The sequence below is a fragment of the Penicillium chermesinum genome, assembly GCF_028974085.1.
Source record: "Penicillium chermesinum strain IBT 19713 chromosome Unknown utg000005l:1.0-4115287.0:1.0-4118363.0, whole genome shotgun sequence".
Lineage (NCBI taxonomy): Eukaryota > Fungi > Ascomycota > Eurotiomycetes > Eurotiales > Aspergillaceae > Penicillium > Penicillium chermesinum.
The window spans coordinates 1,602,265-1,621,829 of NW_026695315.1; the positions used below are offsets into that span (position 1 = coordinate 1,602,265).

The 19,565-nt window shown below is 52.4% G+C and overlaps 6 protein-coding genes across 6 annotated transcripts; 5 read left to right on the forward strand and 1 right to left on the reverse strand.

Moving 5' to 3' along the window:
• Positions 1-1,226: 1,226 nt before the first annotated feature.
• N7468_006772 (alpha/beta hydrolase) lies at positions 1,227-2,533 on the reverse strand (the record flags this gene model as incomplete). The annotated part of the gene is made up of 2 exons (XM_058476068.1): positions 1,227-2,089; positions 2,146-2,533. 2 exons carry the CDS (start codon positions 2,531-2,533, stop codon positions 1,227-1,229), a joined length of 1,251 nt encoding a protein of 416 aa, XP_058328958.1.
• A 1,672-nt stretch (positions 2,534-4,205) lies between these two features.
• On the forward strand, positions 4,206-5,700 carry N7468_006773 (glycoside hydrolase family 7 protein; the record flags this gene model as incomplete). The annotated part of the gene is made up of 3 exons (XM_058476069.1): positions 4,206-4,418; positions 4,487-4,870; positions 4,939-5,700. 3 exons carry the CDS (start codon positions 4,206-4,208, stop codon positions 5,698-5,700), a joined length of 1,359 nt encoding a protein of 452 aa, XP_058328959.1.
• Positions 5,701-7,143: 1,443 nt separating this feature from the next.
• N7468_006774 (uncharacterized protein) lies at positions 7,144-9,000 on the forward strand (the record flags this gene model as incomplete). The annotated part of the gene is made up of 1 exon (XM_058476070.1): positions 7,144-9,000. One exon carries the CDS (start codon positions 7,144-7,146, stop codon positions 8,998-9,000), a length of 1,857 nt encoding a protein of 618 aa, XP_058328960.1.
• Positions 9,001-9,575: 575 nt separating this feature from the next.
• N7468_006775 (WD40 repeat domain-containing protein) lies at positions 9,576-11,010 on the forward strand (the record flags this gene model as incomplete). Its single annotated transcript, XM_058476071.1, has 3 exons — positions 9,576-9,934; positions 9,996-10,845; positions 10,909-11,010. The coding sequence occupies 3 exons, from the start codon at positions 9,576-9,578 to the stop codon at positions 11,008-11,010; spliced, it is 1,311 nt and encodes a 436-aa protein (XP_058328961.1).
• A 380-nt stretch (positions 11,011-11,390) lies between these two features.
• N7468_006776 (uncharacterized protein) lies at positions 11,391-14,679 on the forward strand (the record flags this gene model as incomplete). The annotated part of the gene is made up of 5 exons (XM_058476072.1): positions 11,391-11,916; positions 11,964-12,537; positions 12,993-13,904; positions 13,954-14,480; positions 14,516-14,679. The coding sequence occupies 5 exons, from the start codon at positions 11,391-11,393 to the stop codon at positions 14,677-14,679; spliced, it is 2,703 nt and encodes a 900-aa protein (XP_058328962.1).
• Positions 14,680-15,385: 706 nt separating this feature from the next.
• Positions 15,386-18,027, forward strand: N7468_006777 (uncharacterized protein; the record flags this gene model as incomplete). The annotated part of the gene is made up of 2 exons (XM_058476073.1): positions 15,386-15,635; positions 15,686-18,027. The coding sequence occupies 2 exons, from the start codon at positions 15,386-15,388 to the stop codon at positions 18,025-18,027; spliced, it is 2,592 nt and encodes an 863-aa protein (XP_058328963.1).
• Positions 18,028-19,565: the final 1,538 nt, after the last annotated feature.

Below are 19,565 nucleotides of genomic sequence, written 5' to 3' on the forward strand. Positions count from 1 at the left end.
GCCAACCGTATACCTGCGTATATGCGCGTTAATTTCTCCGAGTCTTGCTTCATTCCACGGCGGTTATACTGCATTTGGCTACCCCCGTTGCATCCCCGTAGTGAGACATGTGGTTTGCCATGTGTGAGCATTGCCTTGGAGAATGTCAACACATCATTTCCCTTCGTATACGGTACGGAGCGTGCGAAACGGCTCCACATGAGGTCCTGCAGCTGGTACCTGCCTTTTGGCCCCATTATCGTGCGTCATTTAGACCAATTACAGTCGCCTTGTCGCCTGTTTTGCAGGGATTGGCGAGTATGTGCACTGCTCCATGGCTTTGGTCAACATCTACCCTGGGAGTCTCGGGAATCTCGGGTCCGCTCGAACTCCTGTGGATCACGGAGGCTGAGCTTGGGAAACTCGAGGGATGGTGTCACAGGGGCTACCAGCAGTGGATCCTGTTGCCGTGGACATTGAGCCTAACCGACCTGGTGAAGATCTCTTCTTCATTCTTTTCTGGATCCATGTGGGCCGCTGCTGAAGCCACGCCTTTGACCGCGGCACAGCCTTGCAGCTATGACTGCACATATATAGCTTGAGCTTCCCACTCTTTGGATGGTTTCATAATTCAAGAACAGTCAATACAAGCTATTCAATCAGCTCAGTCAAGCTTATTCCTCCTCATCACGGTCTATTGAACATTGAATAGTTCACCGTTGCATCACCAAGCCCTTTCATTTACAACAAGTCCCCTCCCACCGCTGAATATTTCCTCGGGATTGCCACACCTCAGCCATGTCAAAGATGGAGTCCACAAGCTCAGGGTATGCTTGAGACCTAATATCGCGGGGAGAAGCGCCGTCTAACGAGTATTCTCGATAGCCCTCAGAAAGCCACTTCAAGGACAGTCCTTCGTCAAAGCAATATGAACCAAGTCCCAAGGGCGAACCGCAGCACCGTGGACCGATTCATCCGTACACCAGCATCCGAGGCACCGTACTATCTCGGAGCACGCGCGGCAGAGGGACCAAGGCACCTCGATGGCCTTTCAAGTCAACTCAACGCCATGGATGAGATTCTAAGGCCGAGAAACTAGGACAAGCAGCTCAGTTATGGGCAAAGTGATATGATACCCCTCTATGTATTTGAATTATCTATCGAAGGCGCTAGTGAATATATGTCGCAATCCAAACATCGAACGAAGGAAACGTGTGGAAAGTCGAACGTGTAGAAAGTCGTCTTATCTAAAGAAAATTAATCATGTAGGAGGCAATATCCTCGTACTTGGTGCTAGGGAACTCATGCCCGGCATCATAGAACTTGAAGGTAGCGTTGCCTCCCAAGGCAGCGGTGGCGTCTGTAACGAGGTCATCCTTGTTGATGATTTGATCGTTGTTACCACAAATGATGTGAACCTTATCATTCGGCAAACCCTTCCCGGCTTGGCTGCCTACAGGCGCGCCGTTCTGCGCACTCAAGTACGCGCCAAGCCGAGCCCAGGCGCTCCATTGCTTGGAACGGAAGATTGGACCAAAGCGCATGGTAGACATGAATGCATGGACGAACCCAGGGTTATTATCCACTTGCCAGACAACCGAAGAAGGAATGTTGATGTGGGGGTACTCGCGCGAAAGAATCTGGGTTTCTGCCTCATTACCCGTTGCGAACTCTTCCGTGAGGGCGCTTTCAACGCCCACCTTGTTGTCGCCTTTGGGGTTAACTTTCGGCGGTACTAGAGGCCCGCCGCGTAGACGTTTCCTGACGAAGTATCCAAGCACGCTCTCTGGCACGAGACCACGGGAGTAGAGCAGGCGAGCCTGAAGACCGACGTCGTTGTCATGCATCATGCCGGCTGGGGCTAAAAGAACCAGAGAGGATAACATTTCTGGGAAATACGAAGCAAAATTTGCCACAATTCCGCCACCCAGGGAGTACCCTACCAGACAAAACTTCCCAGAGCTGGCCCCAGTCCAGGAGATAGGCGACGAAGCCAAAGCAAGCAGGATCTGAGTGGTAAAAAGCCGCTCATCCTGGGGGAGATCAGCGGGGGTCTCAGAGTAGCCACGCCCGAATCTTTCGTGAGTTAGCTTTGTTCCTTTTAGGTAACCTGAGGATCATATTGATTTTTGGTGGAGACGACGTACAGGTCAAACAGCAGTACACGACAGCCGCGATCCACTAGCGCATGGGCCAGCCCTCCTAGCGAGACACAGGGCGTAGTAATACCGTGAACCAACAGGACCTTAGGTCCATCTTCGCGACCCCATTCATAGCACCGGAGCGAGCCGTACGGACTTTCAACATCACGACCACCCGGAAGAACATCGCTCGGGAGAGGTAGCTTGCGGATCTCCTCTTCCGACAGACGTGGCAGAATTGTCGAGCGGGGTGAGGGAAGAATGCCCGCTTGCACTGGTCCGGTCCGCAAGAGTGATTGAACCAAAAGGCCTAATGCGAATGAGGCTCCTGTGACCGCCAGCAGGGGGAGTTGCGTGTGCTGGTCAGCCCAGGAGGCGGAGATGAAATCTGCGGTTCGACGGTACAGAGCCATGGTTTCCTCGGGTAACCCCTGGAAAGATGCACTTTTCGAAAGTTCGCTAATTCCACCCCGGAGCTAGCTGTTAATACAGGAGATGCGCCTCTGCGGAACCGCGAGCTGAGAGATGGAAGATGATAGGACTCAATGCAAGGCCGGGACCGAGGTTCAAGTTGGGGCTTATCTCGCGCGATAAGCGTCATGGCGTCGATCACTCCGTAGAGCCCGCGGATCGGCCGGATAATAACAGGCTCAAAAATTGACGTGGAAGCCATGATGACCTTGGAATCTGCGATAGAATCAAAAAGTTGAAAAGTCGGCCGGATCATCCCACTCTGGCAGTCGTCAACTTCCCATATGATGGATGGAATTTCGCAGAGCTCCGGTTCCGCGGTGTTATTTATTTAGGCTAATAACTTCGAAACGTCGAGCTCGTCAATAGGTCCCTGTGACCTATCGCCCCTGGGACTAGCAGTCCTAGTATTATTACTTGCATAGCAGGACATTGCAATTGCGGCCCTAAAGACTACTTCTATGTCCATCTCTACCTGCGGCCTAGGAGTGATGCAATGGCTCCTACATTGATTCGGTCAGAAGGCGCCACGAAGAACGGCGGGCATCCCCAAGGTTGCTGACGAAGACTGATATCACACCATTTGCAAGCTCTTTCTCAAGCAATCGAATACTATGGTTCGGTGTATAGCTTCGAATTGAAACCCCCACTGCCAGCGTATTTTCGAGATTGCGTAGGCATACAAATCACCCAGTGCGATGATTCATCGAACTCCAGCTGTTTCGCATTGAGACCACTTAATCCGCTAAGAAATCTCCGTTTAATCTGCTGATTCCTCAGCGCTTTACACGAATCTCCTCATTGAAGGATAATTTACCTTTCATTATGCCGTGCCCAGAGATCCTATGAGCAGCGGCGGGCACCTGAAATTTGCAGCCACAAAAACGAGCGACCCTGGCGGCGATTATCCGATCATTTAACCGGCTGAATAGCCCCACATCAGCCCAATTCCGGGGTCATCTTACGCGCATAAATTAAACACTTGGCGGCCAAGGGTAGGCATGGACTGCGGTACCAGTAAAGAATTCGCCTATAGAAATCTCGTAGCAAAACAAACTCGAATACGAAATACGATACTCACTCGCCATGCTACCCCCTCCTAGCTCCAGTATAGCCGAAACCAATCGAAGTCTCATAAATCGTGATTTGGAGTGTGTATGCCAGACTGAGTATTTTGATTCAATCTAGATGCAAAATTCAAACTAATATGTGTCTTAGTGGAGGAATGAAGAATTCTCCGGCGCAATGCAGCCAAAGTCCAATTAAAATGCATAGCATCGCCACTATCTCCTTCGCTTAAGTTCCCAGACAGAACCCTGAAGAAATATCCCCAGAAGATCATGGCGATCTTTCCCATTCTTGATCAGGCCCCAGAGCCTACACCCAGATTGACAGTCGGCTGTTGACCGCGCCATGTCCGATGGTTTCATGAAGGGCTTTATTTTCCAAGCCATTGAAACCGCTATACTACCCTGTGGCAGATGTTATTCCGTGAATAGTTGACCAGAAGAGCTATGTGCGGGGGATATAAATTGGCCTTGCCCTGCCATTGATTTTCGTGCCTCATCAGTTGCAGACAACAACACCTCTTTCCTTTTTTAACAGCATTTCAAAATGCATCAGCAAGCCTTTCTCTTGTCTGCTATCATCGCAGCTGTTCGAGCCCAGCAAGCTGGTACTCTTACAGCTGAGAACCACCCGTCTCTGACCTGGCAGCAATGCACCTCCAGTGGCTGCACTGACCAGGCCGGCGAAGTAGTTATTGATGCCAATTGGCGTTGGCTTCATTCAACCAGTGGCTCTACTAACTGCTACACTGGAAACACGGTAAGATTCCACTATGCCAATCCAAAAGAAATTGCACACTTGACTGATGAGCTATCTCTGTGCTCCAGTGGGACACCTCTCTCTGTCCCAATGACGAGACGTGTGCAAAGAACTGTGCCCTGGATGGCGCCAACTACCAGTCAACCTACGGTATCACGACCACCGGCGACTCTCTGTCCATTGACTTTGTCACTGGCGCGAACATCGGCTCCCGTCTCTTCCTCATGGAGGACGAAAACACCTACAAATCGTTCAAGCTGCTCAACAGAGAATTCACCTTCGATGTGGATGTTTCGAACCTCCCCTGCGGTCTCAACGGTGCTCTGTACTTTGTCTCCATGGACGCAGATGGTGGTGTAGCGAAGTATCCTGCCAACAAAGCCGGTGCCAAATACGGCACTGGATACTGCGACTCGCAGTGTCCTAGGGATCTGAAGTTCATCAATGGAGAGGTACGACTCACCGGACAGAGCAGACAAAGCACAATCGATCGTATGGAAGAAGCTAACACATATATCAGGCCAACGTGGACGGCTGGGTTCCTTCCACCAGCGACCGCAACGCTGGAATCGGTAACCACGGCTCTTGCTGCGCAGAGCTGGATATCTGGGAAGCAAACAGTATCTCCACGGCCCTGACTCCTCACCCGTGCGACACCGCCACCCAGACTATGTGCGAGGGCGACAATTGCGGCGGCACCTACTCCTCCTCCCGCTATGCTGGTACTTGCGACCCCGACGGCTGCGACTTTAACCCTTACCGCATGGGCAACAAGACCTTCTTCGGCCCCGGCAAGATCGTCGACACCAAGTCCAAGATGACCGTCGTCACCCAGTTCCTCACCTCGGACGGCACCGACAGCGGCACCCTCAGCGAGATCAGGCGCTTGTACGTCCAGAACGGCAAAGTGATCGCCAACTCAGCATCCGACATCAGCGGCGTCTCCGGCAACTCCATCAACGCGAAGTACTGCACGGCTCAGAAGAAGGCTTTCGGAGACCAGGATATCTTCGCTCAGCACGGCGGCCTGTCGGCCATGAGCAAGGGACTGGAGGCGGGCATGGTGCTTGTCATGAGCTTATGGGATGACCACCACTCCAACATGAACTGGCTTGACAGCAATGATCCCGACACTGGCTCTGCAAGCACTCCTGGCGTTGCTCGTGGTACATGCAGCACTACGGCAGGAGACCCGCAGACTGTTGAGTCCCAGTCACCTGGGTCCAATGTTGTCTTCTCCGCTATCAAGTTTGGGCCGATTGGATCGACTTACTCCTCGTAAGAAAGTTTCTGCTGAACGTGTTCACTCAAGATTCATGTAATATGCAATGATTGGGTGAATCAAGAAAGGGTCTTGACTTGAGACGTCCGGGATATGTATATGTTGTCCAAGGATGCGACGGGTCTGGGCTGTTTGAAATTGTATTTTTTGTTCGCTTCGCATTTAGGTCGAGAATATCCTTCGCAAAAAACTCTTGTAATCTTTCCCGAAGGAATTGTGTAACGTGGTAAAGCGATAGGGTTCGACCTTGGGATCTGGACTGTGGGCGAGCGGGAAAGGTTCCCATGCATGCTGGCGAAGTTCATATTTTTAGCAAATTTGGAAACAAAAATTGAGTAATGGATTTTATTCATAGTTATGGCATGATGATTGCAATTTTGACATAATATGATCAAACTGCTGCTGAACGAGGGGATGAAGTGCCTACCACGCCGCGGGAGAGGAGGCCAAATCAGAGGTATCATAAACTTTACGTAAATCACACTGCTTGGAGCTTACCATGGCAGCCTGCAGTGTGGATACGGTCCGGGTAGTTGGGAGATTGAATGGTTCGTGGTAAAACGCCGAATAAGCGCTCAGCTTCTAGTGGCAAGGGTTCAGCTCAGCCGCCTTGCCGATCTTCGCAGTTGTAGATGTACCAGTGGATGTACCAGTGGATGCGGCGTCCTTGGAAGGCATCGCGTGACTAGCGCGATCTCTCTTCCGACCTTTGATTCAACCCTTTCGAGGATCCCATACAAGCTAACTAGACATTGAGAACACCGAGAATTGATCAGCCCAGGATTTCTTTTGAATTATTGCTTCCCTGTAGTTAATTGCCGGTGGTGTTTTGGGCGGATGGAGCGATGATGTGACGACATCATGCAAGCTCCACCTATAGCTCCGCATTGTGCCCAGAATCCAAGAGACTCATGAGTGGAGTCCCCTCTCCCTCTATTCTTTCAGTTTAAGTTTGCATTTCGTCATTTAAGTTACATCTTGGTGGCCACGAACCGGGTGTTCGTGGCATTTTGAGGGTAGATCTGCATCTGTTGCAGGCAATTGGTCGCGTGAGGAAGAAACTACCGAAGATCCAGTGGAGGCGGCTCGGATCGCTTAGGACTTTCCAGGAATTTGCGAAGATCTCTCACTCATTGTGTTCTCGCATCCAATCGCATAGATTTCCTCTGCATAGCGTGATGTACAGTTCTTTCTGTGTCACAATTAGACTCTATTTCCCTGACATCACTACGCAGCGGATGGCGTTGACCCCTTGATTTTGTAATAAAACCTTTAAATTGGCAGACCAGCATTTGCACTCACGATAACTTTGCTCTCCAAGCTTTCTGGCATCATGAGTATAGAATGGTGTTGGTTCGCTGACGACAAGAAAGCTTGACTCCAATCATTCACGACATTACAACGTCCTAGGGCACGCGACATCGACGGGTCGTTGGATTAGCGATGCGGTCACCCTACGATCCAATTCTTCCTTTGCACGCACGATTACGGAAAGAGCGAGCGCGTGTTCCATTGCCAGTAGAGTTGGATGGCCAGTTCTACGATGTAATGGGCGTGAGCCCTGAGAATCAGCTGATTCTGCGTGATCAACGTGCCGTCCACAAAGATGTGCGGGTGGAGCAGCTTGAAGGCCGACTGGCAATTTTAGATGGTTTTAAGTGGCGTGTAGTGTCAGTCGAGGCCACACCAGACCTGCTAGACACGACCCTGAAACTGATCAATCCGGGAGATCCACCGACCATGTTCACGGTAGCCAATGCCGACATGGCGCGCGTGCAGTTCCCCAGCGACGGTGTTGTACATACGCTTGGTCCCTTGAAGCATGGCATCGTACGTATGGGGTCCACGGTGCCACGGACGGAAATTCAAATACCACTTCGGCGTGGAGATTCGTTCGAAGCTCGGCTTCGCAACCGAGAGCTTGATGGCCCTTACGTGATTGAAGTTGGAGATGGCGGACAATTGGTTGCAACTGGTGTTCCTTACAACGGGACTAAGCAAAGCATTGAAATTGAACCATCAGACGTAGCACCGCGCTATCAGTCTGTGATGTCTCTCGACTATGGCGCCAGCTTTGATGTTGATGCGTTCTTGTTTCGAGAAGATGAGCTGCGCGGACAGGCAACGCTTGATGGCATTAACTTGGCTGGTGGGAATATCCTGGAGCCGCTCTTTGGCAGCCTACCGCCTGGTATCTTTCCACTATTGACCAATGGCGCCAAGCACCTCGCTGTTTTTGAGCAATTCATTCGCGACCATGCTCCGCCTGAGCTTGCTGACACTACGAGCAAGCCGCGAAAACTGACCGTGTTTAATCTCTCGATCAGCAACCAAGGCGATGCTCGGGGTGTTCTTGGTGCGTTGATTGATTTCCGAATCCAGAACCCTCAAGCAGAGATATGGATAGTGGCATCTAAACTTGGACCAACAGAGTTCCAAGAGTCACCGGAATATCCAAAGTATCTACAAATCCTCGCCGACCACAACATTCACATAAACATGTTCACCACACCTGACGCCGCAACACGGCAGGTAATGCATGCGAAGGGCATTATCATCGACACTCATGTCCTTTTCAGTACGGGGGCTGTGATGGATACCCGGCCCATCGACAAGGCAGACTTCTCAATCGAACTCCCGTCGGCGGCAGCCAAGGCATTCTATCGTTATACTGACGAAGCCATTCACAATGATGCAACCGATGAGCGCCGCGCCGAGCTCGCTTCTGAGCTCGCTAGTCTTGGGGTGGTGATCAATGACCCCGTCGCAGGTCTCACGTATATTAGCCGTGCACAAGATGCGCTCATCCGTGGCGCCTCGCGCCAACTGGTGGTCAGCATCTCCGACCTGGTGGATCCTCAGATGACCCAGACTCTCATCGATCGCGCAGCAAATGGCCTTGAAATACTGATACAAGTTCGAGAAGTCGACCCAACGTCTGCGCTGCTTCTCGCAGACGCTATTCTTCGTTATTCAAACCTGCGAGTGGAAGACACGAGCTGGTGGGAACCCCGTCCTCACTATAATACTATCATTGCCGACTCAAATATTGCATACCTTGGTACCTCCTACCTCTGGCCGACGCAATGCCATATGGTTCACCAGGGTCGGTCGTTAGAAAACGGAGTAATACTCCAAGGAGATGCTACGGCAAGCCTGCTCATGCAACTTGACCAGCTGCGTTCACATGCATATGGCAACGACAAAATCAGCCCGGTGTCTATTAACGAGGCTTTGGAGGTATGGAAGCTACAGCGGGGTCCCATCAAATATACCCTTTGCCTCGAAGCTTGTGCATAGTGTATTGAGCAAATGCTTTTTTTTTGGGGAGGGGGGAGGACATACCAAGACCTACTCGAAGATGCGGATCTTCAACGCGACCCTGTCAAGTTTTAAGATCGTGTTGTGAGCATGCCCTGCTGGTTGTCACTATGTGCTCGCTAAAAAGGTACTCCCAGCCAGAGGTGCAGGTCGAGGGTACTGTTTTGGGGAAAAGTCTAAACTGCCAGAGACCCGAGGACGTGGACATGTTAATTAAAGAAGAGTCTGCAGTGCTCTACAGCATATAATGTTCTGGAGTGCGATTCAGATAGCAAACAAATAGTAAATACCTGCAGAATATTGCAAACGAAGATTTGACAATAAAAGTTGGAAACCAACTCGCCTCGTAATCTCATTCGTCAATTCGTGAACTAATTAACGATTCAAAGCTAAAAAAGCGGAAGATCTTCGGTCCGTCGCAAAAAAAGCAGCTGTCAGAGCTCCATGTGATTCCTGCCGCTCGAGAGCTGTACCTTCCTGAACACACCAAGAATTACTGGCTCCAATTTAGTGACGCGTTCATTCGTTCGATCACTTCTCTCCAGTGCGCCACCATGTTCGACACGGTCTGCACCCTGCCGCTCTCGTCGGATCTGTTCACCCAGGCCATACACCCGCGCGAGCCAGTAGTCTCTGTCGGACTAGCAGGAGGCCATGTACAGACCTTCAGACTGCCCTCTGAGGATGCCGAAAGCAACGATGACGCAGGGTCCAACTCATCCGCCCGCAAAGGCAAGGGTCACATCAATACCATGTGGCGGACACGCCGACACAAGGGCAGCTGCCGCTGTCTGGGATTTGGCGTCGACGGCGAGACCCTGTACTCTGCAGGTACCGATGGCCTGGTAAAGATCGCGAAGACCGAAAGTGGCCAAGTGGAAAACAAAATCGCCATTCCGCCTGAAAGTAGCGGGTGAGATCTGCTGCAACGCGGTTGAACGCCCCCAGTCGCAGAAGCTAACCTAACTTTTCAGCTCTGTTGATGCCCCGACCGTGATTCACGCGCTTTCTCCTCAAACTCTTCTTCTTGCTACGGATTCTAGCGCCTTGCATCTCTACGATCTACGAGTCCCTTACTCCCGTGTGTCTGCGAAGCCCGAACAGTCGCACCATCCCCACGACGACTACGTTTCGTCCTTGACGCCTCTCCCCGCATCCGATACCAGTACCTCTGGGTTCAGTAAGCAATGGATCACTACAGGAGGAACTACTTTGGCAGTCACAGATCTGCGGAGGGGCGTGCTTGTTCGCAGTGAAGACCAGGAAGAAGAATTGATCAGCTCTACTTTTATGGGCGGACTGCCAAGTAGCGGTACTAGCCGAGGAGAGAAGGTGATCGTGGGAAATTCTGCTGGTGTCGTGACCCTCTGGGAGAAAGGTGCGTGGGACGATCAGGACGAGCGAATCTACGTTCATCGTGGGAATGATGGCGGCGAGTCAATTGAGACCATGGCGGTTGTGCCTGATGAGCTGGGCCAGGGCAAGCTCTTGGCAACTGGCTTGGCCAATGGACTTGTGAAATTTGTCCGCATTGGCCCGAACAAGGTCATTTCAGAGGTTGTCCACGATGAGACCGAGGGCGTTGTCGGGCTCGGCTTTGATGTCGAGGGCCGGATGGTCTCTGGCGGCGGTCAAGTCGTTAAAGTCTGGCACGAGGCCGTGGATGCTGTTGGTAACGGGGAGGCATTGGCTGGTGAAAAGCATATGATGGGGGATAGTGACGACAGTGATGATGACTCTGATAGCGATCGGGAGAAGAAGAGCGCCGGTGAACGAAAGAAACGAAAGAAGGCTAAGGGCAAGGATCGTAGTGGAGGGCAACACGTTATGGCTTTTCACGACATGGACTAGCGCTGGATGACCGTACAACCTGATACCCTTCTGCAGAATACCAAATCAAATGCTCTACACTACGGCCCAATTGGGTGCTCGCAGGATGAATTCAAGCCCGTTGTTCTCCACTTCGGCAAATGTCACGGAAATGCCTAGCCGTGCGGGACCTCCAGGGCTCACCTGGGCAGGCTGATTCATGCTGAACTAAGAAACCTTGGAAGGGGGACTCCCGACATCAGGCTGCCAAGTAAACTGGCATTCTCCAGTTCAAAGATATAGACAGCTCAATTGAATGGTACGGACAACTCGTTCCGCATACCAGATCTATTGCAACTTCAACGAGCTGCAAATAAATAAGTTCAACATATCTCAATCTCTCCAATGGGACCATACATTGTACAAGAAAAACCCCACAAAGGCCCCACGGCTACTTTGATCGGAGTAATAGTGGGGGTTTCGCGGGGATGGTCTGGTTAGATTTAAGACCAATGGGTTTCCTTTAGGATCGATCAAAATATAACATTTGCATCTCAAAGATGGATGCCTTCGAATACAATGCCAATCCCAGCCGCGTTGTCTTTGGCAGCGGCACGCTGCAGAAACTCCCCGATGAGATCGCTCGTCTGCAGCTGAAGTCCCCACTGGTCCTCTCGACACCACAGCAAATTGGCCAGGCTGAAAGCGTCAAGAATGTCTTGAAGGGCCAGGTGGCAGGCATCTTCGGCGAGGCTACCATGCACACCCCAACACACATTACAGATAAGGCGCTCGAGTATGCGAAGGCACAGGGTGCTGATTCAGTGATTTCTATTGGTGGAGGCAGTACCATTGGTCTGGGCAAGGCAATTAGCATTCGCACCGGTTTACCTCATATCTGCATTCCTACGACTTATGCTGGGAGTGAGATGACCCCTATCCTGGGCGAGACTGCGGATGGTCTGAAGAAGACTCGCTCGGATCCTAAGATCTTGCCGGGCACGGTGATCTATGATGTTGACTTGACTATGACATTACCTGCGAATATGAGTGCTACAAGTGGCGTCAATGCAATTGCTCATGCCGGTAAGTCACTTACCCCAATAGTCAAGCATGGTTCTTCTGCTCCACAGGACCGTTTTTAAGACCGATATGCATCCAGTTGAAGCCCTCTACGCCCGCAACACCAACCCAATCATCAATCTGGTGGCCCTTGAAGGAACCCGTGCACTGGCCAGCGCCCTCCCCCGAAATCGTGGAGAACCCATCATCCCTGTCAGCCCGCTCCAACGCTCTCTACGGGGCATGGCTCTGTGGAACTTGCCTAGGTAGCGTGGGCATGTCCATCCATCACAAGCTGTGTCACACTCTTGGTGGCAGCTTTAACTTGCCTCATGCCGAGACTCATACCGCTGTTCTTCCCCATGCGATTTCCTACAATGCTCCGAATATCCCTGATGCGATGAATAAATTGGCAGAAGTCCTCCCCGGGAGCAACGGGGATGCGATCCACGGACTGAACGTGTTGCTTGCCAAATTGAAAGTCAAGCGGGGCTTGAAAGACTATGGCTTGAAGGAGGAAGATGTGGATAAAGCGGCGGATATCGCTGTATCAAACCCGTACTGGAACCCGCGGGCCATCGAAAGAGAGCCGATTCGCGAGTTGATTCGTCGGGTTTGGGCGGGCGAGCCTGCGAATGCCAACCTGTGAGAGCAAGAGATGGATTCTTGGGTTCGAGGGTAATTACCAGATATGCATATCATGCCTCAAATCGGAAACGACAAAACCTTGGTATTACGTGCATTTTTCCGTCTAGAGATCACAACTATACGGATTCATCTAAGATTCTTATCGATAAGCTTCAGACTATGGTATATTTTCGATTCCCTCGAAATAAGACTGACTACAAGCTCGTAAAGCCAAGCTATAAAGAATGTACTTTGGCAGCCCTCAGCATCAAAATATCCTTATAAGATCTTACAATGGTCCCCGATCTGCGGCGGGACAGCTGCCAATGGGCTGATCCGCAATTTTAGTTATCAGCGGCGGGGGAAGTGGGGGGAACTTTTTTCGATCCAAAATTTTTTTAGATTCCCACTCGCTCCCTCCAACAAAGACATCCCAGCATTTAGAAGCTGCCCAAAAGCCAAAATGGAGGCAGCACCGGTGCTATCCACTCCGATGATCGCATCCTGGAGGAAACTAAGCCAGTGCCCGCAAGCGCAGCCCAACCGGCCTCCGATGACGAACTCACCATTACTTATGACATTGAGCGTACTCTCAAGGAAATTCGCCAGGCACGGTACAAGCGAATCGCCCTCCAATTCCCGGATGATATGCTCCCCGATGCTCCCCGCGTATTCCAGCTTCTCAGTCGCGGTCTCAACTCAACGGAGGCGGCAACTACCAACGAGACGCAGCCGTCTGGCGCGGCCACCAGCGTCGGAGCAGAAGATAATCTGAGTCAGTCTGTGTCGCAGCTATCGCTGGAGCAGGCGGAAAAATGGTCGCCACGGCTTTACATTCTGGCTGATACTTCCTACGGCACATGCTGTGTGGATGAGGTGGCTGCAGAGCATGTGGACGCAGACGTTGTGGTGCATTACGGTAGATCATGTCTGTCGCCAACCGCCAGACTACCTGTAATCTATGTCTTTACCCACAAGGCCCTACCGTTGGATCCTGTCGTGGAAGCTTTCAAGACAACCTACCCGGACCCATCAACCAAAGTCATCATTGCAGCCGATGTAGGTTTCTCTGACCACGTCCCGACCCTGTACGAGCGGTTGGGACAAGATGGATATACCAACATATTTGCGACTGATCTGGTTCACGAGCCTTCATCGCCTATTCCAAATCGCACTATACCCGATGCCGTTCGCGGGAACCCCGAGACTCTATCCGACTGGCAGCTGTTCCACATCTCCGACCCCCCGACTGCTCTTCTATTGACCCTTGCGTCTCGTGTGGCCGCAATCCATATCTACCCCACAAGTAACCCAGGTGACAGTAGCGTTAAGCCATTACAGGTTTCCACGGCTGCACAATTGCGCCGGCGCTATGCCCTTCTGACGTCGTTGACCACTGTCCCTATTTGGGGGGATCTTGATCAATACCCTCAGTGTAAAGAACTACCTCGGGATCGTCGAGCATGTGAAGGAAAAGATCGCGGCGGCGGGAAAGAAAAGCTACATGTTCGTGGTCGGCAAGCTCAACGCTGCGAAAGTAGCCAATTTCAGCGAGATTGGAGGATGGGTGGTTATTGGCTGCTGGGAGAGCTCTCTTGTTGACAGCAAGGATTTTTGGAAGCCTGTCATTACCCCATTTGAATTGGAACTGGCACTTCAAGGGGACACTGAGCGGGTGTGGACGGGGGCCTGGCAGAGTGATTTCCAGGCCATTCTCAACCAGCCTGCCAAAGAGGCTGATAGCGACGGCCAGCCATCAGCAAACGGTGCAACGGGGGACGCAGAAGATGATATGTCAGAACCCGAGTCTGCGCCGCCCGAGTTCGACCTGCGCACTGGGCGCTACGTCTCGCATTCACGGCCGATGCGGGAGTCCGCACCACCCTCTTCTTCACAATCTCACCTTATCGACGGGTCGTCTGGGCCAAATGCGGCTAGAGCCCTGGCACGTCGGGCCAACGGTGATCTGGCTATCATTGGGGCACCGTCTCCCCAGGGGCGGAATTCCTGCGATCGCAGCGCACCTGGAAGGGGTTGGGCAGTGACTTCGATATTCGATACGATGAAGAAGAGGACCCTGCGGATAGCACATTAGTCCGAGAAGGGCGCAAGGGCATCGCCAGGGGTTATACTGTGGGTGAATCCAGCGACAAACACTAGTTTCTTCTATTTAAGCGCCATGGGAAAGGAATAATCTAAAAGTCGCGCCTTGTGGATGACATTCCGCTTACGGGAGTCCGTATTGGAGCATATTGCAGGCTGTATCTCGCAGGGCGTCTATGGAAACATGTAGAACTATACATAGCACAAAGTCTAGATTATCCACATCGGAATCCCTGGGGTCCTGTTAGAGCCTGAATCGATCCCGTATCTATACCTAGGTACCTCAGTAGTTATGGTTCTCCGTCCATTAACGGGAGACGCCGCCCCATCACATGACGGCTCTGACGGGCGCATTTGTGAGAGATGAGAGGTCTCGTCTGTGCTTCAGACCAAAAAAAATCTCCTTTGCCGAGCGCCTCTCCATCCTGTTTCATTCAGCACTTCAATCACAGTGACCCGACTCCAACCGTTCTTATCGCGGTTATATTCCCCCTCTCCTCCCTCGCTCCCCCTTCGGATTCCCGAACCGCCCTTGCGATCCTGCCTTATCGATATTATGCTTCACCTTTAATGGCCTTGCGTGGTGGCTTGAAAAGTGGTGATCTACCCTGTTCCCTAATTCCGCCTAATTATGGGACTCGCCTTGACCCTTTCAACCCGCGACATCGCGTTCTTGGACTTCACAATCTGAGAGGGTACAAGTGAATAACACCGGCCTTTTCTACTTTCACGCGGGGACCCGGCATTGGACCACAGCGCCAACATGTCGCCCGACGCTGTGAGAGATGGGAATGAGCCCCAACGGCAGATGGAAAATGCTCTCCTGACCTCACACTCGCCCTCCCGGCGGCCACTATCGACATTTGAGCGAGTGATCACCACCAACGGCCCCATTCTCGAGTCCCTCCTTCTCCAGATCCCCACCGATACCATCATCAAGCTCTACCACACATCCCAACATCTTCGCGCGTTCCTCCGCGTGTACCCGACTGCATGGAAAGCCCTCTCGTTTCGTCTGATGGTCCCCTCAGGCACTCCTCGGCCAACCGGATCGTCATCCCAGGCATGCAGGATCCCGATACACAGCGCCAGTCCCGTCCATATGCATTGGATCAGCTGTTGATGAACGTGGTAATCCCATTCAGCAGCTGCCTGAAAATCCTGGAGCTCGATAATACAGCCGTCTCGGGGCAGATATTGATTTCGACCGTGTTGCACGCGCGTAGGGAAACGCTGGTACATCTCTCAGTTCGGGGCTGCAAAAATGTCTCCCTCAAATATCACATCATTCCCTACCTCACGATGTTCGGCCTTCAATATGACGTGGATTTGGAGAAAAACGCAGGGAATTCTGCAAAACCTAAGCTCGCCCTGAAGAGTCTCTACGCATACAGATGCCGCCACCACCGACGCCGACCATATCTGTCTGCCTCTTTGCTGCGCAAAGACTCGGATTCAGAACCAACCCACGAACTCGTGAATCTTTGCCACAAACTCGATATCTGGACAGATACTGCGTGGTGCACGACGCCTGCTGGCAGGTGTTTCCGTCGCCGCGGGTATGTTTCAATGCGCGTCCCACAAGGCTCGCCTGAAGTGTGGGTGGTGTTTGATCGACTGTGGAGGTGCAAGAACTGGATTGGGCCGGTCGATTCTTCTGTGGATCGTCCACCCGCGAGGGATGGCAAGCTCTGGGAGAATGGCGACACAGGGTGTTATGGTGAACCTCTGGGTACGGGTGAAGGACCCGGCCCAGGCGAGGGCAAGATGACCCCTGCCCACCTTCGCCATAGCCATACACAGTTCATCCAGGATGTCAAATGCGACGCTTGCCAAGAGAGTATCTTAGAGCGGTGCGAGCAATGTAGCATTCTGATGCACTGCGTGGGCTGTCGGAGAACATTGTGTGCTAGCTGTGCTTATGAACGACCCTATCTTCATCGTGGGAACTCCGCCACTTTTGCTGGGCAAACCCATGGCACTAGCAATAGTACTTCGACCTTTCCTAGCCATCTATGGTGGGCTCCTGGCGCTATGCACTCGCCCAGTTCCATGCAAGACCCTGTTGGAAACCCCATGGATAACAACCCGCTCTTTCAGGCTACCGCTCCTCCCACGACTCATCCTGCTCTGAAGTTCCACTGGTGCTGCACTGAGCCTATTTTTTCCGGGGGCGGGGGTATTAGTATTGGCACCCCCAGTCGAGATGTCGACCAAGTACGAGCTGTACCATTGCCGCGGGGCCAGGGCTGGGAAGACCTTGAGTATACGGTTAGTGAATGGAGTAAAACGTTCCCCAAATACGCCTATGGTGATCCCAGCAGACCCGATTATTCCCTCGAGACGGGCCATCTTGCGATGATGAAATGGTTGCTAGGTCCACCAACCCGGCAAGTCTCACCCTGTCCGCGGAATCTCTGCCAGGACTGCTACGATTCTCCACAATGGAAAGTACACTGCAAGAGCTGTTCCAAGCCCCTCTGCATTGAACACGATCTACGTGGGCTTCGCTTGCGGATATGTGGCTATCGAGACCTTGCATTGGAAAAGATGACCATTCAAAACCGATCGGCAGCCCACCCTCCCTCCTCGCCTGACGCCGTCTTCGATCAGCTCCCCGGGTACGACCTGCCATTCCGAACTCAGCGATTGATCGACTCAACCAACAGTAGCTTCATCGAGGACCCACCCGGAGACATTATCCACGAGGACAATCCCTCCGATGCTCCACACGGTGATCTGTCACTTTTCCCACGAAATCCTACTCGCTCCATCTCCGCCCCTCCTTCCAACCATTCGGGATCGTCATCCCCGACGTCTTCCGTCTTTGAGTCACCGCTCGAAGCTCCCCGCTGGCAAGGATGCCAATCCTTCTTTTGCCCTCCCTTCCGTTCAATTGGCGATCAGCGGCAGCGGTGTCCGAGCCACCTACGCGAGTGCAAGGCCTGTGCGGTGAATGTCTGTCAGGACTGTGTGCAAGCGAACCCGCCCTGCAAATGCAGCTATTGCGAGGAAAACTACCTATGCCCTAACTGCATGAAAGTCCGTGCCCGCGAGGGCACATGTCGTCGGCGCCAGGAGGAGAAGGCACGAAGGGAGCGGAAATGGAAGAAAGACATGCAAGTGCTGGAGGGTATTTTGGAGCTCAAGGTGGCCAATGAGCTAGCCGAAAGTGCTGGCCAATTTTTGAGCATGGCCGAGCGCGACTTCCGGCCCGAGTCTCCAAATGACTTCGAACCTCCGTCTGTGCCTGTCGAGGACGAGGAAATCTTACCTGCCATGTCCATGACCCATCCTATCGTCTCGATGGCTGCCTCTGGCCCTGGTCTCATGAATAATGTCTCCGACTCATTTGCGGAAACCATTGCGGAAGCCAATTACATGGACTCCTTCGACTCAGACTAAAAGCCCTCAGGGCGGCTAAAGTCGCCCATTTTCAGCCCGAACCGTCTTCTTCAATTTTTTCTTGACCCTGAAAATGCGGTCTGGTCATGTCCTATTTCGATGATCTCTGCTTCTTTAGCGAATTCCACACATACTACGGCGTCGGCGGGACTCGTTATTCCCTGATCTCTGAGATCATTCTTATCTGCCTGTCCAATGAAATTTGATTTTTCTTTAATCCTGGATGAGCCCCATCCACCGTAACTACACCGCAACACAATCATGCCGCGAGGCACGCTGGCGCTCTGACTCGTGACGAGGCGCTGCTTCTGCCTCTTCTATGAACCCCTCGTTTCAATTCGGGCTGAGCATGCAGGATGACGCTCGTTCTGTGTGGCTATATGCTTATGACGTGCGGATCACATTGCCGTAGCCAATGTGACGACGGAGCCATGGTATGCAGGCGCGAACCTCTCTGTTCTTCACCTCTGCCAACTTTGTATCATTCCAGCTTTCCTCTCGCATCGGCTTCAGCCTATGTATTCGTTTTCTTTTCTTTTTTTCTTTTTTTGGCCGGACGGGCATGGGCACCAGTCCGCGTGATCTAGAGTTGGTGAGGCATAGCATGGGTTGATCTCGATTTTTTGCATTCATGGATATTTTCCAGGGCTACGGACCTACCTATACCCTTCATCACCACGCAGAACTACTGATTCCATTCAAATGTTATCCTTCAGGATCCACGTCCTCACCAGTATGCCCCTCCGCCATCAACACCCTACATATGCCCTTCTCAGTACTCCTAGACCGCATTAGTATCCTCGGCATCTGCGGCGCATACCGCTAGTGCGGACCCTCGCGGTCAACCCCAGGAACCATGTGACTCCCTAGATCCTTGTCCTCGTAACTGCGCCATCCATCTCTTAACTGCCAGGATTTTCTACTGGTCCCGATGGATCGCCATCGCGAAAGCCAACTTGAAGCGGTGTCTACTCCAAGAACCCCGCTGGCCCGAAAAGCCAAAACATCCCCGGCAGATGAGCACGGAGAAATTCCGACGACGACAGCGACGGCGAAAGGCGGAAGTAGCGGATACCTTGGTTAGCTCGGTCAAACCCTTCATGCCTTTCCTCGCGCTACTTCGAATTCTCGTCCACGTGGGATGTTGTGAGTCGCTGGCGCTGTCGCCGGCGAGCTAGCAGCCGCGTGATGGGGTTCGTTCTATACAGGTCTTGTATATCCTATTCGAGGCGGTGTTTGGTCTTCGCCGAATGATTCGATGGTGACAAAAGTCCCATTTTCGGGAGTATCTTTGTTCCCCCCTGTCTTCCGCCTGATCCGTGCGAATCAAAAGCAGCCCTTGTCTGGCGCTAGTCGGAGGGCGGGGAATGAGGTATAGGATGCGGCTGGCGGAAGGCGGACCAGATAGGGCACCCCCCCGGGGCTGCATTGATTTGATTTTTGAACAGAGCTGACTCGGGGTTCTGATTCCTGATTGCCCGAGGACCGATGTCTACGTAGAGACCGGGAGTTGATTCTGATAAATCGGCCGCCGTGAT